We start from the raw sequence: 25,946 nt of genomic DNA on the forward strand, positions 1-25,946 counted from the left end.
GAAACAGCCGAAGTTCGCTGAAAACCGGAAGTCGGCACCCGAACGACGCTGGGGCATCTTCCGAAGGGACCCGAACGGGAGACGGAAATACCCGAAGGGACACGAAGGGACACGAAGGTGTCCGAACGGACCCGAACTGGACCCGAAGTGTTCCGAAGGGGTCTGCAGTGACCCGAACGTTTCCGAAGGGACCCGAAGAGACCCGAAGTGTTCCGAAGAGACCCGAACTGGACCCGAAGAGACCCGAAGCGCTCTGCGGTCACCCGAACGCGTCCGAACGGACCCGAACTGGACCCGAACCGGACCCGAAGGCCTCCGAACGGACCCGAACTGGACCCGAAGAGTTCCGAAGGGGTCTGCGGTCACCCGAACGCTTCCGATCGGACCCGAAGAGACCCGAAGAGACCCGAAACGCTCTGCAGTGACCCGAACACCTCCGAACGGACCCGAAAATACCCGAACCGGACCCGAACGCTTCCGAACGGACCCGAACTGAACCCGAACCGGACCCGAAGGGGTCTGCAGTGACCCGAACGCGTCCGAACGGACCCGAACAGACCCGAACAGACCCGAACTGGACCCGAAGTGTTCCGAGGGGGCTGCAGTGACCCGAACGGTTCCGAACGGACCCGAAGAGACCCGAAGAGACCCGAAGGGGTCTGTAGTGACCCGAACGCCTCCGAACGGACCCGAACGGACCCGAACCGGATCCGAAGTGTTCCGAAGAGCTCTGAGGTCACCCGAACGCCTCCGAAGGGACCCGAAAGTACCCGAACCGAACCCGAACGCTTCCGAACGGACCCGAACTGAACCCGAAGAGTTCCGAAGGGGTCTGCAGTGACCCGAACGTTTCCGAACGTTTCCGAACGGACCCGAAAGTGCCCGAATCGGACCCGAAGAGACCCGAAACGCTCTAAAGTGACCCGAGCGCCTCCGAACGGACCCGAACCGGACCCGAACGGACCCGAACCGGACCCGAAGAGACCCGAAGCGCTCTGCGGTGACCCGAACGGTTCCGAACGGACCCGAACGGACCCGAAGGCCTCCGAACGGACCCGAAGTGTTCCGAATGGGTCTGCAGTGACCCGAACACCTCCGAACGGACCCGAAGAGACCCGAAAGTGTCCGAACTGGACCCGAAGAGACCCGAAGCGCTCTGCAGTGACCCGAACGCGTCCGAACGGACCCGAACGGACCCGAACCGGACCCGAAGGCCTCCGAACAGACCCGAAGTGTTCCGAAGGGGTCTGCAGTGACCCGAACGCGTCCGAACGGACCCGAACAGACCCGAAAGTACCCGAATCGGACCCGAAGAGTTCCGAAGGGGTCTGCAGTGACCCGAACGCCTCCGAACGGACCCGAAGAGTTCCGAAGAGCTCTGAGGTCACCCGAACGCTTCCGAAGGGACCCGATAGTACCCGAACCGGACCCGAACTGGACCCGAAGTGTTCCGAAGGGGTCTGCAGTGACCCGAACGCTTCCGAACGGACCCGAAGAGACCCGAAGAGACCCGAATCGGACCCGAAGAGACCCGAAGCGCTTTGCGGTCACCCGAACACCTCCGAACGGACCCGAACGGACCCGAACCGGATCCGAAGTGTTCCGAAGAGCTCTGAGGTCACCCGAACGTTGCCGAAGGGACCCGAAGAAACCCGAAGAGACCCGAAGGGGTCTGCAGTGACCCGAACGCCTCCGAACGGACCCGAAGAGTTCCGAAGACACCCGAATCGGACCCGAAGAGACCCGAAACGCTCTGCGGTCACCCGAACGCCTCCGAACGGACCCGAACTGGACCCGAAGTGTTCCGAAGGGGTCTGCAGTGACCCGAACGGTTCCGAACGGACCCGAAGAGACCCGAAGAGTTCCGAAGAGACCCGAAGGGGTCTGCGGTCACCCGAACGCCTCCGGACGGACCCGAACGGACCCGAACCGGACCTGAACTGGACCCGAAGAGACCCGAAGGGGTCTGCAGTGACCCGAACGTTTCCGAACGGACCCGAAGAGCCCTGAAGGGTCCCCACGAAGAGGCCCGAACCGGGCCCGGCCCGTCATGGCCTTTATGGGCCCCGCTCTGCTCCTGCTCGGCCTCTTAATGGGTGAGACCCCCAACCCCCCCCCAAATAACCCCCCCCCCTATTTCGGGACCCCCCCCCATCCCCATAGGAGCCCTTCAAGGACCTCTCAAAGTCGTCCTGTCCCCGCCCCTCCCCCCACTGAACCTTCCAGGACCTTTAAAGAGCTTTTCGGGACCCCCAGAACCATCCCAGGATCCCCCTATAAACCTTCCAGGACCCAAAACCCCTTCAGGACCCCCATAGGAACCTTCAAGGACCTCAAACCTCTTCTGGACCCCCCCCCATTATCCTTACAGGACCCAAAACCCCTTCAGGACCCCCATAGGAACCTTCCAGGACCTTGAATGTCCCCTAGACCCCCCATAAACCTTCCAGGACCCCATAAACCTTCCCAGGACCCCCCCAATTACCCTTCCAGGACCTTGAATGTCCCCTGAACCCCCCTAGAAACCTTCCAGGACCCAAAGCCCCACTTAGGACCCCCATAGGAACCTTCCAGGACCCTAAACCTACCCAGGACCCCCCCATAGACCTTCCAGGACCTTGAATCTCCCCAGGACTTACCCCATTAACATTCCAGGACCTCAGACCTACTAGGACCCCCCCATAAACCTTCCAGGACCCTAAACCTACCCTGGACTCCCCATGAACCTTCCAGGACCTTGAATGTGCCCTGAACCCCCTATAAACCTTCCAGGACCCAAAGCCCCTTCAGGACCCCCATAGGAACCTTCCAGGACCTCAAACCTACCCTGGACCCCCCCCTCCATTATCCTTACAGGACCCAAAGCCCCCCTTAAGACCCCCATAGGAACCTTCCAGGACCTTGAATGTCCCCTAGATCTCCCTGTAAACCTTCCAGGACCCAAAGCCCCCTCAGGGCCCCCCCATAAATCTTCCAGGACCTCAGATCTGCCCAGGACCCCCCATAGACCTTCCAGGACCTTGAATGTCCCCTAGACCCCCCCATGAACCTTCCAGGACCTTAAACCTTCCCAGGACCCCCCCCCATTACCCTTCCAGGACCTTGAATGTCCCCTGAACCCCCCTAGAAACCTTCCAGGACCCAAAGCCCCACTTAGGACCCCTATAGGAACCTTCCAGGACCTCAAACCTACCCAGGACCCCCCCATTATCCTTCCAGGACCTTGAATGTCCCCTGAACCCCCCTGTAAACCTTCCAGGACCCCAATATGAACCTTCCAGGACCTTGAATGTCCCCTAGACCCCCCCATGAAACTTCCAGGACCTTAAACCTTCCCAGGACCCCCCCATTACCCTTCCAGGACCTTGAATATCCCCTAGACCTCCCTATAAACCTTCCAGGACCCAAAGTCCCCTTAAAACCCCCATAGGAATCTTCCAGGACCCAAACCTAGGACCCCCCCCCCATAGGAGCTCTGAAGCTCAGCAGGGTCCGCCCCGTTCAGCCCTTGGATGGGTGACCCCAATGCATCCCTTTCTCTTCCTGTCCCAAATCTTCAATTTTTCACCCCAAATTCCTCAATTTTTGGGGTCCCCCTTTGTGACCCCCTCCCATATTTCCCCATTCATATTTTTGGGGTTAATTTTACGGTTTTTCACCCAATTTTCCCCGTTTTTCACCCAATTTTCCCCTCATAACACTTTAGAAGCTAAGCAGGGTCTGCACCGTTCAGCCCTTGGATGGGTGACCCCAATACATCCCTTTCTCTTCCTGTCCCAAATCTTCTATTTTTCACCCCAAAATCCTCAATTTTAGGGGTCCCCCTTTGTGACCCCCCCCATATTTCCCCATTCATATTTTTGGGGTTAATTTTACGGTTTTTCACCCAATTTTCCCCGTTTTTCACCCAATTTTCCCCTCATAACACTTTAGAAGCTAAGCAGGGTCTGCCCCGTTCAGCCCTTGGATGGGTGACCCCAACCTACCTGAAACATTTAATGTCCCAAATCTTCCATTTTTCACCCCAAAATCCCCAATTTTTGAGGTCCCCCTTTGTCACCCCCCATATTTCCCCATTCATATTTTCGGGCTTAATTTTAGGGTTTTTCACCCAATTTTCTCCCTGTTTTTCACCCAATTTTCCCCCCATAACACTTTAGAAGCTAAGCAGGGTCCACCCCGTTCAGCCCTTGGATGGGTGACCCCAACCTACCTGCAACATTTCATGTCCCAAATCTTCCATTTTTCACCCCAAAATCCCCAATTTTTGACGTCCCCCTTTGTGACACCCCCATATTTCCCCATTCATATTTTTGGGGTTAATTTTACGGTTTTTCACCCAATTTTGCCCGTTTTTCACCCATTTTTCCCCCCTTACCACTTTAGAAGCTAAGCAGGGTCTGCCCCGTTCAGCCCTTGGATGGGTGACCCCAATACATCCCTTTCTCTTCCTGTCCCAAATCTTCAATTTTTCACCCCAAATTCCTCAATTTTAGGGGTCCCCCTTTGTGACCCCCCCCCATATTTCCCCATTCATATTTTCGGGCTTAATTTTAGGGTTTTTCGCCCAATTTTCTGTTTTTCACCCAATTTTCCCCGTTTTTCACCCAATTTTCCCCTCATAACACTTTAGAAGCTAAGCAGGGTCTGCCCCGTTCAGCCCTTGGATGGGTGACCCCAACCTACCTGAAACGTTTAATGTCCCAAATCTTCAATTTTTCACCCCAAATTCCTCAATTTTAGGGGTCCCCCTTTGTGACCCCCCCCATATTTCCCCATTCATATTTTCGGGCTTAATTTTACGGTTTTTCACCCAATTTTCCCCGTTTTTCACCCATTTTTCCCCCCTTACCACTTTAGAAGCTAAGCAGGGTCTGCCCCGTTCAGCCCTTGGATGGGTGACCCCAACCTACCCGCAACATTTAATGTCCCAAATCTTCCATTTTTCACCCCAAAATCCCCAATTTTTGAGGTCCCCCTTTGTGACCCCCCCATATTTCCCCATTCATATTTTTGGGGTTAATTTTACGGTTTTTCACCCAATTTTCCCTGTTTTTCACCCATTTTTCCCATCTTACCACTGTAGAAGCTAAGCAGGGTCCACCCCGTTCAGCCCTTGGATGGGTGACCCCAATACATCCCTTTCTCTTCCTGTCCCAAATCTTCAATTTTTCACCCCAAATTCCTCAATTTTTCGGGTCCCCCTTTGTGACCCCCCCCATATTTCCCCATTCATATTTTTGGGGTTAATTTTATGGTTTTTCGCCCAATTTTCTCCCTGTTTTTCACCCAATTTTCCCCTCATAACACTTTAGAAGCTAAGCAGGGTCTGCCCCGTTCAGCCCTTGGATGGGTGACCCCAACCTACCTGCAACATTTCATGTCCCAAATCTTCAATTTTTCACCCCCAAATCCCCAATTTTTGAGGTCCCCCTTTGTGACCCCCCCCATATTTCCCCATTCATATTTTCGGGCTTAATTTTAGGGTTTTTCACCCAATTTTCTCCCTGTTTTTCACCCAATTTTCCCCTCATAACACTTTAGAAGCTAAGCAGGGTCTGCACCGTTCAACCCTTGGATGGGTGACCTCAACTCACTGCCCTCCCTTCGAATCCCCCCCCAAATCCAACTTTTTCACCCCAAAATTTGGGGGTTTTTTCCCTTAATTCTCTCTCCCTTTCTCCCTATTACAGCTCCGGGGGTCTCGGGGGGTTGCGTGGAGGTGGATTCGGAGACTGAAGCCGTATTGGGAGCCCCATTCAAACTGCTTTGTATCGCCTGTAAGAGACGCAGTGAGACCCCGGCTGAGGCTGAAGGTGAATGGTTCTTCAGGGCCGAGGGAGCCCCCGAGTTCACCAAGGTAGGGGGGGTCTATGGGTCCCTATGGGTCCCTATGGGTCTCTATGGGGATCCTATGGGGTTCTATGGGGTCTCTATGGGTCTCTATGGGTCCCTATGGGTCTCTATGGGGTCTCTATGGGTCTCTGTGGGGTCCCTATGGGCTTCTATGGGGTCTCTATGGGGTTCTATGGGGTCCTATGGGTCTCTATGGGGTCTCTATGGGTCTGTATGGGTCTCTATGGGGTCCCTATGGGTCCCTATGGGTCTCTATGGGGTCCCTATGGGGTTCTATGGAGTCTCTATGGGTCTCTATGGGGTTCTATGGGGTCCCTATGGGTCTCTATGGGTCCCAATGGTTCCCTATGGGTCCCTATGGGTCTCTATGGGGTCTCTATGGGTCTCTATGGGGTCCTATGGGTCCCTATGGGCTTCTATGGGGTCTCTATGGGCTTCTATGGGGTCTCTATGGGGTCCTATGGGTCTCTATGGGGTCCTATGGGTCCCTATGGGCTTCTATGGGGTCCCTATGGGCTTCTATGGGGTCTCTATGGGGTTCTATGAGGTCCCTATCGGCTTCTATGGGGTCTCTATGGGTCTCTATGGGTCTCTATGGGCTTCTGTGGGGTCTCAATGGGTCCCTATGGTCTCCTATGGGTCCCTATGGGGTCTCTATGGGGTCTCTATGGGTCTCTATGGGTCCCTATGGGTCTCTATGGGGTCTCTATGGGTCTCTATGGGGTTCTATGGGGTCCCTATGGGGTCCTATGGGTCCCTATGGGGTCCCTATGGGCTTCTATGTGGTTCTATGGGGTCCCTATGGGCTTCTATGGGGTCTCTATGGGTCCCTATGGGTCCCTATGGGTCTCTATGGGTCTCTATGGGTCCCTATGGGGTCCCTATGGGTCCCTATGGGTCTCTATGGGTCTCTATGGGCTTCTGATGGGGTGGGGGGGTCCCTATGGGTCCCTAAGGGGTCCCTATGGTCTCCTATGGGGTCTCATTGGGCTCTATGGGGTCTCTATGGATCTCTATGGGGTCTTTATGGGACTCTGGGGCTTTATGGGGGCTCTGCGGGGGGCTATGGGGGTCTATGGGGTCTCTATGGGTCCCTATGGGTCTCTATGGGTCTCTATGGGATCCTATGGGGTCTCTATGGGTCTCTATGGGGTTCTATGCTGTCCCTATGGGCTTTGGTTGGGGGGGGGGGACCCTATGGGTCCTTAAGGGGTCCCTATGGGTCCCTATGGGTCTCTATGGGGTCCCTATGGTCTCCTATGGAGTCTCATTGGGCTCTATGGGGTCTCTATGGATCTCTATGGGGTCTTTATGGGTCTCTATGGGGTTCTATGGGGTCCCTATGGGGTCCTATGGGTCCCTATGGGGTCCCTATGGGCTTCTATGTGGTTCTATGGGGTCCCTATGGGCTTCTATGGGGTCTCTATGGGTCCCTATGGGTCCCTATGGGTCTCTATGGGTCTCTATGGGTCCCTATGGGGTCCCTATGGGTCCCTATGGGTCTCTATGGGTCTCTATGGGCTTCTGATGGGGTGGGGGGGTCCCTATGGGTCCCTAAGGGGTCCCTATGGTCTCCTATGGGGTCTCATTGGGCTCTATGGGGTCTCTATGGATCTCTATGGGGTCTTTATGGGACTCTGGGGCTTTATGGGGGCTCTGCGGGGGGCTATGGGGGTCTATGGGGTCTCTATGGGTCCCTATGGGTCTCTATGGGTCTCTATGGGATCCTATGGGGTCTCTATGGGTCTCTATGGGGTTCTATGCTGTCCCTATGGGCTTTGGTTGGGGGGGGGGGACCCTATGGGTCCTTAAGGGGTCCCTATGGGTCCCTATGGGTCTCTATGGGGTCCCTATGGTCTCCTATGGAGTCTCATTGGGCTCTATGGGGTCTCTATGGATCTCTATGGGGTCTTTATGGGACTCTGGGGCTTTATGGGGGCTCTGCGGGGGGCTATGGGGGTCTATGGGGTCCCTATGGGGTCCCTATGGGTCCCTATGGGTCTCTATGGGTCCCTATGGGGTCTCTATGGGGTCTCTATGGGTCTCTATGGGTCCCTATGGGGTCCCTATGGGTCCCTATGGGTCTCTATGGGTCCCTATGGGTCTCTATGGGTCTCTATGTGTCTCTATGGGGTTCTATGGGGTCTCTATGGGGTCCTATGGGGTCCCTATGGGTCTCTATGGGTCTCTATGGGTCTCTATGGGTCCCTATGTATCACTATGGGTCCCACTGTGTCCCAGCCCCACACTTACATGTCTGTGCCCCACAGATCCTCCATTACACAGCCGAGGATGGTGCCTGGGTTGCCCCAGGTCCTTTCCAAGGGCTGTTAACATGGAATGGATCCCGCGGCACTCGGGACATCCAGGACCTGTCCGTGCACCTCTCAGCCGTGGGGCGGCCCCACGCCGGGCTCTACGTGTGTCGGCTGCGGCGTAACCTGACCTTCGAGGGCTACACCTACAGCCTGGCCCGCAACAAGAGCGTCAAGCTGGCCGTGGTGGAAAAAGGTCGCTGTGCCTTTAAGAGAAGGGGGGGGGGGCGGGGCTTAAGGGAGGGGGCGTGGCCTAAGGGAGGGGGGCCGTGGCTTAACGGAGGGGGCGTGGCTTAAGGGAGGGGGCGTGGCTTAAGCAAGAGTGGGCGGGGCTTGAGTAAGGGACGGGGTTTAAGAGGGGGCGGGGCTTTGGGTAAGGGGGCGTGGCTTAAGCAGGAGGGGGCGTGGCCTAAGGGAGAGGGGTGGCTTTGAGTGGGCGGGGCTTGATAGAGTGGGGGCGTGGCTTAAGGGGGGCGTGGTTTGAGTAAGGGGCGGGGCTTTAGAGATTGGGGGCGTGGCTTTGAGTAAAGGTTTGGCTTTTATTAAGGGGCGTGGTTTAAGCAGGAGGGGGCGTGGCTTGAGGGAGGGGCGTGGCTTAAGAGAAGGGGCGTGGCTTACAGGAGGGGCGTGGCTTGAGAGAGTGTGGGCGTGGCTTAAGGGAGGGGAGTGGCCTGTTGCCAGGCAGACTTTGCATTGGGGATGAAGGGGGATTGATATTGGGTGGGGGCGTGGCTTAGAAGATGGGGGCGTGGCTTGAGAGAGTGGGGGCGTGGCTTGAGAAAGGGGGCGTGGCTTAAGCAAGAGAGGGCGGAGCATGAGTAAGGGGCGGTGCTTAAGAGAGGGGGCGTGGCTTTGAGCAAGGGGGCGTGGCTTGACTAAGGGGCGTGGCTTAAGCAGGAGGGGGCGTGGCTTGAGAGAGTGGGGGCGTGGCTTAATGGAGGGGGTGTGGCTCAAGCAAGAGAGGGGCGTGGCTTGAGAGAATGGGGCGTGGCTTGAGAGAGTGGGGCGTGGCTTAAGAGAGTGGGGGCGTGGCTTAATGGAGGGGGCGTGGCCTGTTGCCAGGCAGACTTTGCATTGGGGGTGAAGGGGGGTTGATATTGGGTGGGGGCGTGGCTTAGAAGATGGGGGCAAGGCTTGACTAGGGGGCGTGGCTTAAGCAGGAGGGGGCGTGGCTTAAGAGAGTGGGGGCGTGGCTTAAGGGAGGGGGCGTGGCCTGTTGCCAGGCAGACTTTGCATTGGTGGATTGGGGGGGTGGAGGGGGTTAGTTATTGGGGGCGTGGCCTATTCGATGTGGGCGTGGCTTAAGAGGATGGGCGTGGCTTGCACGAGCGGGGGCGTGGCTTAAGAGAGTGGGGGCATGGCTTAAGGGAGGGGGCGTGGCCTGTTGCCAGGCAGACTTTGCATTGGTGGAGAGTGGGGGGGTTTAGCGGGTGGGGGCGTGGCCTATTCGAGGTGGGCGTGGCTTACACGAGCTGGGGGCGTGGCTTAAGGGAAGGGGCGTGGCCTGTTGCCAGGCAGACTTTGCATTGGTGGAGGGTGGGGGCTTTAGTGGGTGGGGGCGTGGCCTATTCGAGGTGGCTTTCACGAGCTGGGGGCGTGGCTTAAGAGAGTGTGGGCGTGGCTTGAGAGGGGGGCGTGGCTTAAGGGAGGGGGCGTGGCCTGTTGCCAGGCAGACTTTGCATTGGGGATGAAGGGGGATTGTTATTGGGTGGGGGCGTGGCTTAGAAGATGGGGGCGTGGCTTTATCATAGGGGGCGTGGCTTGAGAGAGTGGGGGCGTGGCTTAGACGTGCTGTGGGCGTGGCTTACGGGAGGGGGCGTGGCCTGTTGCCGGGCAGACTTTGCATTGGGGGTGGGTGGGTTAATGGGTGGGGGCGTGGCTTACACAAAGTGGGCGTGGCTTATAGGTGGGCGTGGCTTTGCCTTGGGGGCGTGGCCTGTTGCCAGGCAGACTTTGCCATAGAGATCATGGGGAGGGGTTTAGTGGGTGGGGGCGTGGCTTAGACCAGGTGGGCGTGGCTTAAGGGGAGGGGGCGTGGCCTGTTGCCGGGCAGACTTTGCATTGGTGATTTGGGGGGCCTGGGATATTGGGTAGGGGCGTGGCTTAGACCAGATGGGCGTGGCTTACACGAAGTGGGCGTGGCTTAGAGGATGTGGGCGTGGCCTGTGCCTTGGGGGCGTGGCCTGTTGCCAGGCAGAGTTTGCATTGGGTTAATGGGTGGGGGCGTGGCTTACATGAAGTGGGCGTGGCTTAGCCTTGGGGGCGTGGCCTGTTGCCAGGCAGACTTTGCATTGGTGGATGTGAAGGGTTACTGGGTGGGGGCGTGGCTTAGACGTGCTGTGGGCGTGGCTTAAGGGAGGGGGCGTGGCCTGTTGCCAGGCAGACTTTGCCATAGAGATCAAGGGGAGGGGTTTATTGGGTGGGGGGTCGTGTTTTAGTCAATGGGGGGGGGGTGTTTTTAACCCTCAGAGCGCCGGGACCTGGCCAGCATCGTGTCCGAGGTGCTGATGTACGTCCTGATCGTGCTGCTCACACTGTGGCTGGCGGCTGAGATGCTCTATTGCTACAGGAAGGTGGCGGCTGCGTCAGCACCGCCCCCAGACAGCGCGTGAGTGGATATGGGGGGGGATATGGGGGGATATGGGGAGATATGGGGGGATATGGGGTCCCTATGGGGAGATATGGGGAGATATGGGGGGATATGGGGTCCCTATGGGGAGATATGGGGGGATATGGGGGGATATGGGGTCCCTATGGGGAGATATGGGGGGCCATGGGGCTCAATGGGGGGATATGGGGGGGTTATGGGGGGATATGGGGGGAAATGGGGCTCAATGGGGGGATATGGGGGGCTATGGGGCTCAGTGAGGGGATATGGGGCTCAATGGGGGGTTATGGGGGGGATATGGGGAGTTATGGGGGAGATATGGGGGGTTATGGGGCTCAGTGAGGGGATATGGGGCTCAATGGGGGGTTATGGGGGGGATATGGGGGGATATGGGGGGCTATGGGGCTCAGTGAGGGGATATGGGGCTCAATGGGGGGTTATGGGGGGGATATGGGGGGATATGGGGGCCTATGGGGCTCAGTGAGGGGATATGGGGCTCAATGGGGGGTTATGGGGGGGATATGGGGGGCTATGGGGCTCACTGAGGGGATATGGGGCTCAATGGGGGGTTATGGGGGGGCTATGGGGCTCAGTGAGGGGATATGGGGCTCAATGGGGGGTTATGGGGTCCCTATGGGGCTCAATGGGGGGATATGGGGGGTTATGGGGGGATATAGGGGGGATATGGGGGGTTATGAGGGGGATATGGGGGGATTATGGGGGGATATGGGAGGCTATGGGGCTCAGTGGGGGATGTGGAGGGTTATGGGGGGGATATGGGGGTGTATGAGGGGATCAAACGGGGATATGGGGGGATATTTGGGGGTTAGGAGGGGATATATGGGGCTCAATGGGGGGATATGGGGGTTATGGGGTCCCTATGAGGAGATATGGGGGGTTATGGGGGGATATGGGGAGATATGGGGGGTTATGGGGGGTTATGGGGTCCCTATGGGGCTCAATGGGGGGTTATGGGGGGGATATGGGGCTCAATGGGGGGATATGGGGGGGATATGGGGGGGATATGGGGGTGTATGAGGGGATCAAAGGGGGATAGGGGGGGATATGGGTGGATATGGGGGGATATGGGGTCCCTATGGGGGGATATGGGGGGGTTATGGGGGGGATATGGGGGGATATAGGGTCCCTATGGGGCTCAATGGGGGGATATGGGGTGATACGGGGGGATATGGGGTCCCTATGGGGAGATATGGGGGGTTATGGGGCCCCTATGGGGAGATATGGGGGGATATGGGGTCCCTATGGGGAGATATGGGGGGTTATGGGGCCCCTATGGGGAGATATGGGGGGATATGGGGGGATTTGGGGCTCAATTGGGGGATGTAGGGGGTTATAGGGGGGGTCTGTTTCCCAGCTGACCCCATTGTTCTCCCCAGCTCCGAGTACCTGGCCATCACCGAGAGCAAAGAGAACTGCGCCGCGGTGCAGGTGGCCGAGTAGGGGGCGCCCTATAGACCCTATAGCCCCTATACAACCCTATACAACCCTATACCCCCCCTATAGCCCCTATACAACCCTATACAACCCTATAACCCCCTATACCCCCCTATAGCCCCTATAGCCCCCTATACAATCCTATCCCCTCCCTATACCCCCCCTATAACCCCCTATATCCCCCTATACCCTCCCTATAGCCCTTATAGCCCCCTATAGCCCCCTATACCCCCCTATACCCTTCTATATCCCCCTTATACCCCCCCTATAACACCCTATATCACCCTATACCCCCCTATATCCCCCTATATCCCCTATACCCCAATATACCCCCTATACCCCCCTATATCCCCTATATCCCCTATACCCCCCTGTACCCCCCTATACCCCTCTATACCCTCCTTATACCCTTCTATATCCCCCTATAACCCCTATACCCCCCTATACCCCCCTATATCCCCTATATCCCCTATACCCCCCTATATCCCCCTATATCCCCCTATACCCCCCTATATCCCCTATATCCCCTATATCCCCCTATACCTCCCTATATCCCCTATACCCCCCTATATCCCCTATATCCCCTATACCCCCCTATACCCCCCTCCCATTGCAATAAACCCCCCCCTTATGGGGTTATATGGGGTCTGGGGGCACCCATGGGTGCTCCTATAGGATCTATAGGGTCTGGGGGCACCCATGGGTGCTCCTATAGGATCTATAGGGTCTGGGGGCACCCATGGGTGCTCCTATAGGATCTATAGGGTCTGGAGGCGCCCATGGGTGCTCCTATAGGATCTATAGGGTCTGGGGGCGCCCATGGGTGCTCCTATAGGATCTATAGGGTCTGCGGGCACCCATGGGTGCTCTCATATAGGATTTAGGGGCACCCATAGGTGGTCCCATATAATATATATGGGGTTATAGGGGCACCTATGGGTGCTCCTATGGGATATATGGGGTCTGGGGGCACCTATGGGTGCTTATGTGCAATAAATGGGGTCTGGGGGCTCCCATGGGTGCTCCTATAGGATCTATGGGGTCAGGGTGCTCCTATGGGATCTATAGGATCCATACGGGTGCTCCTATAGGATCTATAGGATCTATAGGATCTATGGGGTCTGGGTGCTCCTATAGGATCTATAGGATCCATATGGGTGCTCCTATAGGATCAATGGGGTCTGGGTGCTCCTATAGGATCAATAGGATCCAATGGCACCCATGGGTGCACCTATAGGATCTATGGGGTCAGGGTGCTCCTATAGGATCTATAGGATCCATATGGGTGCTCCTATAGGATCTATAGGATCCAATGGCACCCATGGGTGTTCCTATAGGATCTATGGGGTCAGGGTGCTCCTATAGGATCTATAGGATCCAATGGCTCCCATAGTTTTCCTATAGGATCAATAGGATCCAATGGCTCCCATGGGTGCTCCTATAGGATCAATGGGGTCAGGGTGCTCCTATAGGATCTATAGGATCCAATAGCTCCCATAGTTTTCCTATAGGATCTATAGGATCCAATGGCTCCCATGGGTACTCCTATAGGATCAATGGGGTCAGGGTGCTCCTATAGGATCTATAGGATCCAGTGGCTCCCATGGGTGCTCCTATAGGATCTATAGGATCCAATGGCACCTATGGGTGTTCCTATAGGATCTATGGGGTCTGGGTGCTCCTATGGGATCTATAGGATCCAATGGCACCCGTAGTTTTCCTATAGGATCTATAGGATCCCATGGTTTCCCTATAGGATCTATAGGATCCAATGGCTCCCATGGTTTCCCTATAGGATCTATAGGATCCAATGGTTTCCCTATAGGATCTATAGGATCCAATGGCACCTATGGGTGTTCCTATAGGATCTATGGGGTCTGGGTGCTCCTATAGGATCTATAGGATCCAATGGCACCCATAGTTTTCCTATAGGATCTATAGGATCCAATGGTGTTCCTATAGGATCTATAGGATCCAATGGTGTTCCTATAGGATCTATAGGATCCAATGGTGTTCCTATAGGATCTATAGGATCCCATGGTTTCCCTATAGGATCTATAGGATCCAATGGCACCCATTATTTCCCTATAGGATCAATAGGATCCAATGGCTCCCATAGTCTTCCTATAGGATCCCATTGTTGAGCCAAAGGGGCGATTGCTGATGAATATTCATGAGTTCTTAATGAGTTTGTTAATTAATTAATGATTAATTATTTATTTCTGCATGGGCCTCTGTTTGATTTATAGGGTTTTATTTATTTTATTTATTTTTGGGGTGAATTTCTGCTTTTTTGGGTCATTTTTTTGGGGGGGGGGATATTAATTAATATGCAAATGAGCACTGCGAATGAATGTGACGCACCAATCAGAGCCGTGGTATGCAAATGAGGCATGGGTTATGCTAATGAGCACGCGCATGACACGGGAGGGTTGGACTGATATGCAAATGAACTGAGAGCCATATGCAAATGAGAGCGATCGTATGCAAATGAGGAGGTCGACATGCAAATGAGGTCGACATGCAAATGAGGTCGACATGCAAATGAGGACGACATGCAAATGAAGGACATGGAATGCAAATGAGAACCGAGCCGCGTGGGAGCGACTGTATGCAAATGAGGAGCTTGACATGCAAATGAGTTTGACATGCAAATGAGACTCGACATGCAAATGAGGGACAAGGCATGCAAATGAGTTGGACATGCAAATGAGGAAGGTGATATGCAAATGAGCACTGAGCACCACTGCAAACGAGCACTTTGTTAATGAGGGAGACTGTGATATGCAAATGAGGACTGCGATATGCAAATGAGGAGTGCGATATGCAAATGAGCCAGCGTGTAAACTGTGCCAAAGGGGGCGGGGCGGTATGCAAATGATATGCAAATAACACAGCGCAAATATATATCTCTATATTTATCACTTGCTGACGAGCTGGGGGCGTGGTTTATGCAAATGAACCGTATGCAAATGAGCTTCAGGGACCTCAGTTTGGGGTCTAAAAATGCCATTTTTGGGTCTATTGTTTTGGGGCTAAAACTGTTATTTTTGGGTTTAAAAATGCCAATTTTGGGTCCATTTTGAGTAAAAATGCCATTTTTGGGTCTGAAAATGCCAATTTTGGTCCATTTTGGGTCTGAAAATCCCATTTTTGGGTCTAAAAATGCCATTTTTGGGGCTGAAAATGCCAATTTTGGGTCCATTTTGGGTCTAAAAATGCCATTTTGGGGTCTAAAAATGTCAATTTTTGGTCCATTTTGGGTCTAAAAATGCCAATTTTGGATCTAAAAATGTCATTTTGGGTCTGAAAATCCCATTTTTGGTGCTGAAAATACCATTTTTGGGTTTAAAAATGCCAATTTTGGGTCCATTTTGGGGTCTAAAAATGCCATTTTTGGGGCTGAAAATGTCAATTTTGGGTCCATTTTGGGGCTAAAAATGCCAATTTTGGGTCTAAAAATGCCATTTTTGGGTCCGTTTTGGGGCTAAAAATACCATTTTGGGGCTGAAAATACCAATTTTGGGTCTGAAAATGCCAATTTTGGTCCATTTTTGGATCTAAAAATGCCATTTTGGGGCTGAAAATGCCAATTTTGGGTCCATTTTGGGTCTAAAAATGCCAATTTTGGGTCCATTTTGGGTCTGAAAATCCCAATTTTGGATCTGAAAATTCCATTTTTGTGGCTGAAAATGCCATTTTTGGGTCTATTTTGAGTCTAAAAATGCCAATTTTGGGGCTGAAAATCCCAATTTTGTGTCCATTTTGGGTCTAAAAATGCCATTTTGGGGTCTGAAAATGCCAATTTTGGGGCTGAAAATACCAATTTTGTGTCCATTTTGGGTCTAAAAATGCCATTTTGGGGTCTGAAATTGCCATTTTTGGGTCTGAAAATGCCAATTTTGGGTCTATTTTGGGTCTAAAAATGCCATTTTGGGTCTGAAAATGCCATTTTTGGGTCTGAAAATCCCAGTTTTGGGTCTATTTTGAGTCTAAAAATGCCAATTTTGGGGCTGAAAATGCCATTTTGGGGGCTGAAAATGCCAATTTTGGGTCTGTTTTGGGTCTAAAAATCCCAATTTTGGGTCTAAAAATGCCATTTTGGGGCTGAAAATACCAATTTTGTGTCCATTTTGGGTCTAAAAGTGCCAATTTTGGGGTCTAAAAATCCCAGTTTTGGGTCTATTTTGAGTCTAAAAATGCCATTTTTGGGTCTGTTTTGAATCTAAAAATGTCATTTTGGGTCTGAAAATCCCATTTTTGGGTCTAAAAATGCCAATTTTGGCTCCATTTTGGGTCTAAAAATGCCATTTTTGGGTCTGAAAATCCCATTGCGCCGCTGTATGCAAACGACATGCAAATTATATGCTGATGATATGCAAACGACATGCAAATTAGAAGAGACGCCCCTCCCCCCTCTCCCGAGCAGTGATGACGTCATCACCCCACCCTTTCCGTCCCAATTTCTGCTTTTTTCCACCCAAAATTGGAAGGAGGAACCAAAAGTGATTCCGGGAGCCGCCCGTTAATGAGCCGCCGTTAATTAACGCCGATTAATTCATTAACGCTAATTAACGATGAGGTGAGAGGGGAGGGGTGGGATAGAGGGTGAGTTTGGGGGCTCGTAGGACTCGTTTTGGGGTGAAAAAAGGCGATTTTGGGGCTTGGGGATGGAAAATGGAAGTTTGGGGAGCTCGTTTTGGGGCTGAAAAAGGTCATTTTGGAGTCGGGAGGGTCCGTTTTGGGGCAAAAAATACTAATTTTAGGGCTGAAAATTGTGATTTTGGGGCTGAAAATTGCGATTTTGGGGCAAAAAATCCCTATTTTGGGGCAAAAATCACGGTTTTAGGGCTGAAAATCACAGTTTGGGGGCTGAAAATCACGGTTTTGGGGCTGAAAATCTCAGTTTTGGGGCTGAAAATTGCGATTTTGGGGCAAAAAATACTAATTTTGGGGCTGAAAATCACGGTTTTGGGGCTGAAAATCTCAGTTTTGGGGCTGAAAATCTCAGTTTTGGGGCAAAAAATTGCAATTTTGGGGCAAAAAATACTAATTTTGGGGCTGAAAATCACAGTTTGGGGGCTGAAAATCACGGTTTTGGGGCAGAAAATGCCAATTTTGGGGCTGAAAATGGCACTTTTGAGGCTGAAAATCTCAGTTTTGGGGCTGAAAATTGCGATTTTGGGGCAAAAAAATCCTATTTTGGGGCTGAAAATCACAGTTTTGGGGCTGAAAATCTCAGTTTTGGGGCTGAAAATCTCAGTTTTGCGGCTGAAAATAGCGATTTTGGGGCAAAAAATCCCGATTTTGGGGCTGAAAATCACAGTTTTGGGGCTGAAAATGCCGATTTTAGGGCTGAAAATGGCACTTCTGGGGCAAAAAATCTCAGTTTTGGGGCTGAAAATGCCGATTTTGGGGCAAAAAATACTAATTTTAGGGCTGAAAATGGCACTTTTGAGGCTGAAAATCTCAGTTTTGGGGCTGAAAATTGCGATTTTGGGGCAAAAAATCCCTATTTTGGGGCTGAAAATTGCGATTTTGAGGCAAAAAATTCCTATTTTGGGGCTGAAAATCTCAGTTTTGGGGCTGAAAATCACGGTTTTGGGGCAGAAAATGCCGATTTGTGGGCTGAAAATGGCACTTTGAGGCTGAAAATCTCAGTTTTGGGGCTGAAAATTGCGATTTTGGGGCAAAAAATCCCGATTTTGGGGCTGAAAATGGCACTTTTGGGGCTGAAAATGCCGATTTTAGGGCTGAAAATGGCACTTTTGGGGCTGAAAATCTCAGTTTTGGGGCTGAAAATTGCGATTTTGGGGCAAAAAATCCCTATTTTGGGGCTGAAAATCTCAGTTTTGGGGCTGAAAATGCCGATTTTGGGGCTGAAAATGGCACTTTGAGGCTGAAAATCTCAGTTTTGGGGCCGAAAATCCCACTTTTGGAGCTCAGGATCTCATTTTTGGGGCTGAAAATGGCAGTTTTGGGGTTGAAAATGGCACTTTTGGGGCTAAAAATAGAACTTTTGGGGCTGAAAATTGCACATTTGGGGCTGAAAATGGCACATTTGGGGCTGAAAAAGGCAGTTTTGGGGGCTGAAAATCACATTTTGGGTCTGAAAATAGCACTTCTGAGGCTGAAAATTGCAATTTGGGGGCTGAAAACGCCATTTTGGGGGCTGGAATGGCACTTTTGGGTCTGAAAATTGAATTTTTGGGGCTGAAAATCCCAGTTTAGGGGCTGAAAATGGCGATTTAGGGGCTGAAAATCCCATTTGGGGTCAGAAAATGCCATTTTGGGGGCTGAAAATGGCACTTTTGGGGCTGAAAATGCCATTTTTGGGACTGAAAATGGCATTTTGGGGGCTGAAAATCCCAATTTTGGGGCTGAAAATGGCACTTCTGAGGCTGAAAATTGCAATTTTGGGGCTGAAATGGCACTTTTGGGGTTGGAAAATGCCATTTTGGGGGCTGAAAATGGCTCTTTTGGGGCTGAAAATCCCAATTTTAGGGCTGAAAATGGCAGTTTTGGGGCTGAAAATCCCATTTGGGGCTGAAAATCCCATTTTGAGGCTGAAAATGGCACTTTTGGGGTTGAAAATCCCATTTTGGGGCTGAAAATGGCATTTTTGGGGCTGAAAATGCCACTTTTGGGGCTAAAAATGGCACTTTTTGGGTTGCAAATCCCATTTTGGGGCTGAAAATGGCATTTTTGGGGCTGAAAAAGGCACTTTTGAGGCTGAAAATCCCATTTTTGGGACTGAAAATGGCATTTTGGGGGCTGAAAATGGCTCTTTTTGGGCTGAACATCACATTTTGGGTCTGAAAATTGAATTTTTGGGGCTGAAAATCCCAGTTTTAGGGCTGAAAATGGCACTTTAGGGGCTGAAAATCCCATTTTTGGGGCTCAGAATCTCATTTTTGGGACTGAAAATGGCACTTTGGGGTCGGAAAATGCCATTTTGGGGTCTGAAAATGGCACTTTTGGGTCTGAAAATGGCATTTTTTGGGCTGTGAATCCCACTTTGGGGCTGAAAATGCCACTTTGGGGGCTAAAAATGGCACTTTTTGGGTTGAAAATCCCATTTTTGGGACTGAAAATCCCATTTTTGGGACTGAAAATGGCATTTTGAGGTCGGAAAATGCCATTTTGTGGGCTGAAAATGGCTCTTTTGGGGCTGAAAATCCCAGTTTTAGGGCTGAAAATGGCTCTTTTTGGGCTGAAAATTGCAATTTTGGGTCTGAAAATGGCAGTTTTGGGGCTGTGAATCCCAGTTTTAGGGCTGAAAATGGCACTTTTGGGGCTGAAAATGGCATTTTTGGGGCTGAAAATGGCACTTTTGGGGCTGAAAATGGCACTTTTTGGGTTGAAAATCCCATTTTGGGGCTGAAAATGGCACTTTTGGGGCTGAAAATGGCATTTTTGGGGCTGAAAATCCCATTTTGGGGCTGAAAATGGCACTTTTGGGTCTGAAAATGGCATTTTTGGGGCTGAAAATCCCATTTTGGGGCTGAAAATCCCATTTTGGGGCTGAAAAATGCCACTTTTGGGGCTAAAAATGGCATTTTTGGGGCTGAAAATCCCATTTTGGGGCTGAAAATGCCACTTTTGGGGCTAAAAATGGCACTTTTTGGGTTGAAAATGCCATTTTGGGGGCTGAAAATGCCATTTTGGGGGCTAAAAATGGCACTTTTGGGGGTTGAAAATCCCATTTGGGGCTGAAAATCCCATTTTTGGGGCTGAAAATCCCATTTTGGGGCTGAAAATGGCACTTTTGGGGCTAAAAATGGCATTTTTGGGGCTGTGAATCCCACTTCGGGGATGAAAATGCCACTTTTGGGGCTGAAAATGCCACTTTTGGGGCTAAAAATGGCACTTTTGGGGTTGAAAATCCCATTTTGGGGCTGAAAATGGCACTTTTGAGGCTGATAATCCCAATTTTGGGGCTGAAAATGGCACTTTTGGGTCTGAAAATGGCATTTTTGGGGCTGTGAATCCCACTTTGGGGCTGAAAATGGCACTTTTGGGGCTAAAAATGGCACTTTTGGGGTTGAAAATCTCATTTTGGGGGCTGAAAATGGCATTTTGGGGTCGGAAAATGCCATTTTGGGGCTGAAAATGCCACTTTTGGGGCTAAAAATGGCACTTTTGGGGGTTGAAAATCCCATTTTGGGGCTGAAAATGCCACTTTTGGGGCTAAAAATCCCATTTTTGGGACTGAAAATGGCATTTTGGGGCTGAAAATGGCACTTTTGGGGCTAAAAATGGCACTTTTGGGGGTTGAAAATCCCATTTTGGGGCTGAAAATGCCACTTTTGGGGCTAAAAATGGCACTTTTGGGGCTAAAAATGCCATTTATGGGGCTGAAAATGCCACTTTTGGGGCTAAAAATGGCACTTTTTGGGTTGCAAATCCCATTTTGGGGCTGATAATCCCATTTTTGGGACTGAAAATGCCATTTTGGGGGCTGAAATTGGCTCTTTTTGGGCTGAAAATCCCAGTTTTAGGGCTGAAAATGGCTCTTTTTGGGCTGAAAATGGCTCTTTTTGGGCTGAAAATGGCTCTTTTTGGGCTGAAAATTGCAATTTTGGGTCTTAAAATGGCAGTTTTGGGGCTAAAACTGTCACTTTTGGGGTTGAAAATCCCATTTTGGGGCTGAAAATGTCACTTTTGGGGGCGAGGGTTTCAATTTTGGGGCCCAAATCCCCATTTTGAAGCCCTAAACCCCACATTTATCACTTTGGGGCCCCATTTTGGGCTCAAACTGCCCCACTTTGGGTCCGACTCCATTCCCAAACCGGTTTTGGCTCTTTCCGAACTGGTTTTTAATGGGGCCTCCGCCCTATTTTGGGTTATAATTATGGGCTTTTGGGTCCACCCTGACCCCATTGCGGCTCCTAATGATACGTTTTAGGGTTGAATCATCTCATTTTGGGGTTGAATCAGCGCATTTTGGGGCTTAATAAGGGGCTTTTAGGGCCGGCCCACATCCGGCATCGCACCCTATAAATGGGGGGGGTGGAAGGGGGCGGAGTTTGGGGCGAAAAGTGCTGATTTGGGGCAAAAGAAGGGCGGCGGAATACAGGCAATGAGAGGAAGGGGGAGATGGGGGAATAGGGGGGAAATGGGGTAAAATAGGGGGGAATTGGGCAATTTTGGGGGAAAATGGGGGGAAATGGGGTAAAATAGGGGGAAATTGGGCAATTTTGGGGGGAAATTGGGCAATTTTGCGGGGAAATGGGGTAAAATAGGGGGAAAATGGGACAATTTTGGGGGGAAATGGGGTAAAATAGGGGGAAATGGGGCAATTTTGGGGGAAAATGGGGGGAAACGGGGTAAAATAGGGGGAAATGGGGGCAATTTTGGGGGAAAATGGGGGGAAATGGGGAGAAATTGGGCAATTTTGGGGGGAAATGGGGCAATTTTGGGGGAAAATGGGGTAAAATAGGGAGAAATTGGGCAATTTTGGGGGGAAATGGGGGGAAATGGGGTAAAATAGGGGGAAATTGGGAAAATTTGGGGGGTAATGGGGCAATTTGGGGGGAAATAGGGCAATTTTGGGGGGAAATGGGGGGATTTGGGGGGAAATGGGGGAAATGGGGAGATTTTGGGGGAAATTGGGCAAATTGGGAGGGAAATGGGGTAAAATAGGGGGAAATGGGGCAAGTTTGGGGGGTAATAGGGGGTAAATGGGGGGAAATAGGGCAATTTTGGGGGGAAATGGGGTAATTTGGGGAGGGAATAGGGGGAAATAAGGCAATTTTGGGGGAAAATGGGGGGAAATGGGGTAAAATAGGGGGAAATGGGGCAATTTTGGGGGGGAAATGGGGAGATTTTGGGGGAAATGGGGCAATTTTGGGAGAAATTGGGTAATTTGGGGGGAAATGTGGTAAAATAGGGGGAAATTGGGCAATTTGGGGGGAAATGGGGTAAAATGGGACAATTTTGGGGGGAATTGGGGCAATTTGGGGGGAAATTGGGTAATTTTGGGGGGAAATGGGGTAAAATAGGGGGAAATAGGGGGAATATGGGGGGGAAATGGGGCAATATGGGGAGGAAATGGGGAGATTTGGGGGGAAAATGGGGCAATTTTGGGGGAAAATGGGGGGAAATGGGGGTAAAATAGGGGGAAATTGGGGAAATTTGGGGGGGAATGGGGAGAAATTGGGCAATTTTGGGGGGGAAATGGGGTAATTTGGGGGGAATGGGGCAATATGGGTCAATATGGGGGGATTTGGGGGGAAATAGGGGGAAATGGGGCAATTTTGGGGGGAAATGGGGCAATTTTGGGGGGGAAATGGGGAGATTTGGGGGGAAATTGGGTAATTTTGGGGGGAAATGGGGGAGGAATGGGGTAAAATAGGGGGAAATGCGCAATTTTGGGGGCTAATGGGGGTGAAGTGGGGGGAAATGGGGTAAAATAGGGGGAAATTGGGCAATATGGGGGGATATGGGTGGGGAAATGGGGGAAGTGGGGAGTAATGGGGGGGAAAATAGGGGGAAATGGGGGAATATGGGGGAAATGGGACAATATGGGGGGAAATGGGGTATTTGAGGGGGGAAGTGGGGGGGAAATGGGGTTAAATATGGGGGAAATGGGAGGAAATGGGGCAATTTTGGGGGGAAATGGGGTAATTTGGGGAGGAAATAGGGGGGAAATGTGGGGTAATGGGGGGAAATGGGGTAATTTTGGGGGAAAATGGGGCATTTTGGGGGGAAATGGGGTAATTTGGGGGGAAATGGGGCAATATGGAGGGAAATGGGGTAAAATAGGGGGAAATGGGGCAATTTGGGGGGAAATGGGGTAATTTTGGGGGAAAATGGGGGGAAATAGGGGGGAAATAGGGGGAATATGGGGGGAAATGGGACAATTTGGGGGGGAAATGGGGGGAAATGGGGGGAAATGGGGTATTTGAGAGGGGAAGTGGGGGGAAATGGGGTTAAATATGGGGGAAATGGGAGGAAATGGGGCAATATATGGGGGGAAATGGTGGGAAATGGGGGAATATGGGGGGGAAAATAGGGGGAATGGGGAACTTGGGGGAAATGGGGTAAAATAGGGGGAAATGGGGCAATTTTGGGGAGGAAATTGGTGGATTTGGGGGGGAATGGGGGGAAATGGGGGGAAATGGGGCAACTTTGGGGGGGGAATTGGGGGGATTTGGGGAGTAAATGGGGGGAAATGGGGAGATTTTGGGGGAAATTGGGCAATTTTGGGGGGAAATGGGGTAAAATAGGGGGAAATGGGATAAAATAGGGGGAAATGGGGTAAAATAGGGGGAAATGGGGCAATTTTGGGGGGGGAATGGAGTAAAATAGGGGAAAATGGGGCAATTTGGGGGGAAATGGGGCAGTTTTGGGAGGGAAATTGGGCATTTTGGGGGGGAAATGGGGGAGGAATGGGGTAAAATAGGGTGAAATAGGGCAATTTTGGGGGGAAATGGGGGAATTTGGGGGGAAATGGGGCAATTTTGGGGGGAAATGGGGGGAAATGGGGAGAAATTGGGCAATTTTGGGGGGAAATGGGGTAATTTGGGGAGGAAATGGGGTAAATTTGGGGGGGAAATGGGGTAATATGGGGGCAAATGGGTCAATTTTGGGGGGAAATTGGGCAATTTTGGGGGAAAATGGGGGGAAATGGGGGGAAATGGGGCGATTTAGGGGGGGAAATGGGGGATTTGGGGAGGAAATGGGGGGAAACGGGGTAAAATAGGGGGAAATTGGGCAATTTTGGGGGGAAATGGGGTAAAATAGGGGGAAAATGGGGCAATTTTTGGGGGAAATGGGGTAAAATAGGGGGAAATTGGGCAATTTTGGGGGAAAATGGGGTAAAATAGGGAGAAATAGGGGAAATATGGGGGGAAATGGGGCAATTTTGGGGGAAAATGGGAGGAAATTGGGCAATTTGGGGGGGAAATTGGGCAATTTTGGGGGAAATAAGGGGATATGGGGAGGAAATGGGGGGATTTTGGGGGAAATTGGGCAATATGGGGGGAAATGGGGGGATTTGGGGAGGAAATGGGGGGAAAAGGGGAGATTTGGGGGGAAATGGGGCAATTTTAGGGGAAAATGGGGCAATTTTGGGGGAAATGGGGTAAAATAGGGAGAAATAGGGCAATTCGGGGAGGAAATAGGGAGATTTGGGGGGAAATGGGGCAATTTGGGGGGAAATGGGGTAAATAAGGCAATTTTGGGGGGAAATAGGGGGGAAATGGGGAGAAATTGAGCAATTTTGGGGGGAAATGGGGTAAAATAGGGGGAAATGGGGCGATTTGGGGGAAAATGGGGGGAAATTGGGCAATTTTGGGGGGAAATGGGGTAAAATAGGGAGAAATAGGGGGAATATGGGGGAAATGGGACAATTTGGGGAGGAAATGGGGCAAATTTGGGGGGAAATAGGGGGGAAATGGGGGGAAATAGGGCAATTTTAGGGGGGAAATGGGGGGAAATTGGGCAATTTTGGGGAGAAATTGGGCAATTTGGGGGGAAATGGGGTAATTTTGGGGGGAAATGGGGTAATTTGGGGGGAAAATGGGGGGAAATGGGGTAAATTTGGGGGGGAAATGGGGTAATTTGGGGGGAAATGGGTCAATTTTGGGGGGAAATGGGGTAATTTTGGGCAATTTTGGGGGGAAATGGGCAGTTTAGGGGGAAAATTGGGCAATTTTGGGGGGAAATGGGGGGAAACGGGGTAAAATATGGGGAAATTGGGCAATTTTGGGGGAGAAATGGGGTAAAATAGGGGGAAAATGGGACAATTTTGGGGGAGAAATGGGGGAAATTTGTGGGGGAAATGGGGGGATTTGGGGGGAAATTGGGCAATTTGGGGGGAAATGGGGTAATTTTGGGTGGAAATTGGGCAATTTTGGGGGGGAAATGGGGGGAAATTGGGTAAATAGGGGGAAATTGGGCAATTTTTGGGGGGAATGGGGGAAATTTGTGGGGGAATGGGGGAAATTTGGGGGGAAATGGGGCAATTTGGGGGGAAATGGGGGAGGAATGGGGTAAAATAGGGGGGAATAGGGCAATTTGGGGGGGAAATGGGGTAAATTGTGGGAAAATTGGACAATTTGGGGGAAATTAGGTAATTTTGGGGGGAAATGGGGTAAAATAGGGGGAAAATGGGGCAATTTTGGGGGAAAACGGGGTAAAATAGGGGGAAATGGGGCAATAAGGGGGGTGAAATGGGGCAATTTGGGGGGAAATGTGGTAAAATAGGGAGAAATTGGGCAATTTTGGGGGGAAATGGGGGAATTTGGGGGAATTTGGGCAATTTTGGGGGGAAATGGGGCAATTTTGGGGGGGAAATGGGCAAATTTGGGGGGAAAAGAGTGATTTTGGGGGAAAAGGGGCAATTTTGGGCTCATTTTGGGCCTTTTTGGGTCATTTGGGATCATTATGGGCTCATTTTGGGCTCATTTTGGCTTATTTTGGGTCCTTTTTGGGTCATTTGGGATCATTTTGGGCTCATTTTGGGTCATCTTGTGGGATATTTTGGGCCCTTTTGGGCTCATTTTGGGTCATTTGGGCTCATTTTGGGCTCATTTTGGGCTCATTTTGGGTCTTTTGGGGTCATTTGGGATCATTATGGGCTCATTTTGGGTCATCTTATGGGATATTTTGGGCCCATTTGGGGTCATTTTGGGTCATTTGGGATCATTTTGGGCTCATTTTGGGATCATTTTGGGACTTTTTGGGTCATTTGGGATCATTATGGG

At 51.5% G+C, this 25,946-nt stretch overlaps 2 protein-coding genes across 3 annotated transcripts in view; both read left to right on the top strand.

The window, feature by feature from the left end:
- The first annotated feature begins 658 nt into the window (after nucleotides 1–658).
- On the top strand, nucleotides 659–15,169 carry LOC116652698 (sodium channel regulatory subunit beta-1-like). Of its 2 annotated transcripts, XM_085533419.1 has the most exons (7): nucleotides 659–878; nucleotides 2,003–2,096; nucleotides 5,694–5,860; nucleotides 8,127–8,367; nucleotides 10,641–10,779; nucleotides 12,177–13,773; nucleotides 14,354–15,169. In XM_085533419.1, exons 2-6 carry the CDS (start codon nucleotides 2,051–2,053, stop codon nucleotides 12,238–12,240), a joined length of 657 nt encoding a protein of 218 aa, XP_085389545.1. In that variant the 5' UTR covers nucleotides 659–878; nucleotides 2,003–2,050; the 3' UTR covers nucleotides 12,241–13,773; nucleotides 14,354–15,169. The 2 variants fall into 2 exon arrangements, with proteins under 2 accessions (XP_085389545.1, XP_085389544.1); XM_085533418.1 differs by lacking the exon at nucleotides 659–878 and having other exon boundaries at nucleotides 1,952–2,096.
- A 1,402-nt stretch (nucleotides 15,170–16,571) lies between these two features.
- The window catches only part of LOC146751932 (uncharacterized), a 29,112-nt gene continuing 19,737 nt past the window's right edge, over nucleotides 16,572–25,946 (top strand). The window contains exon 1 of the mRNA XM_085533417.1: nucleotides 16,572–16,816. Coding sequence (XP_085389543.1) covers nucleotides 16,812–16,816 — 5 coding nt within the window. The 5' untranslated portion in view covers nucleotides 16,572–16,811. The remainder of the gene's footprint in view (nucleotides 16,817–25,946) is intronic.

Source organism: Coturnix japonica, unplaced genomic scaffold, assembly GCF_054131305.1.
Source record: "Coturnix japonica strain WE unplaced genomic scaffold, WE-NBRP24 Scf060, whole genome shotgun sequence".
Lineage (NCBI taxonomy): Eukaryota > Metazoa > Chordata > Aves > Galliformes > Phasianidae > Coturnix > Coturnix japonica.

Excerpts from the sequence above, each read along its gene's own strand:
- LOC116652698 (XM_085533419.1), top strand. The coding sequence starts at position 2,051 with ATGGCCTTTATGGGCCCCGCTCTGCTCCTGCTCGGCCTCTTAATGG. Across the intron at positions 2,097-5,693 it reads CCTGCTCGGCCTCTTAATGG|CTCCGGGGGTCTCGGGGGGT; the intron begins GTGAGACCCCCA and ends TCCCTATTACAG. Across the intron at positions 10,780-12,176 it reads GCACCGCCCCCAGACAGCGC|CTCCGAGTACCTGGCCATCA; the intron begins GTGAGTGGATAT and ends TGTTCTCCCCAG.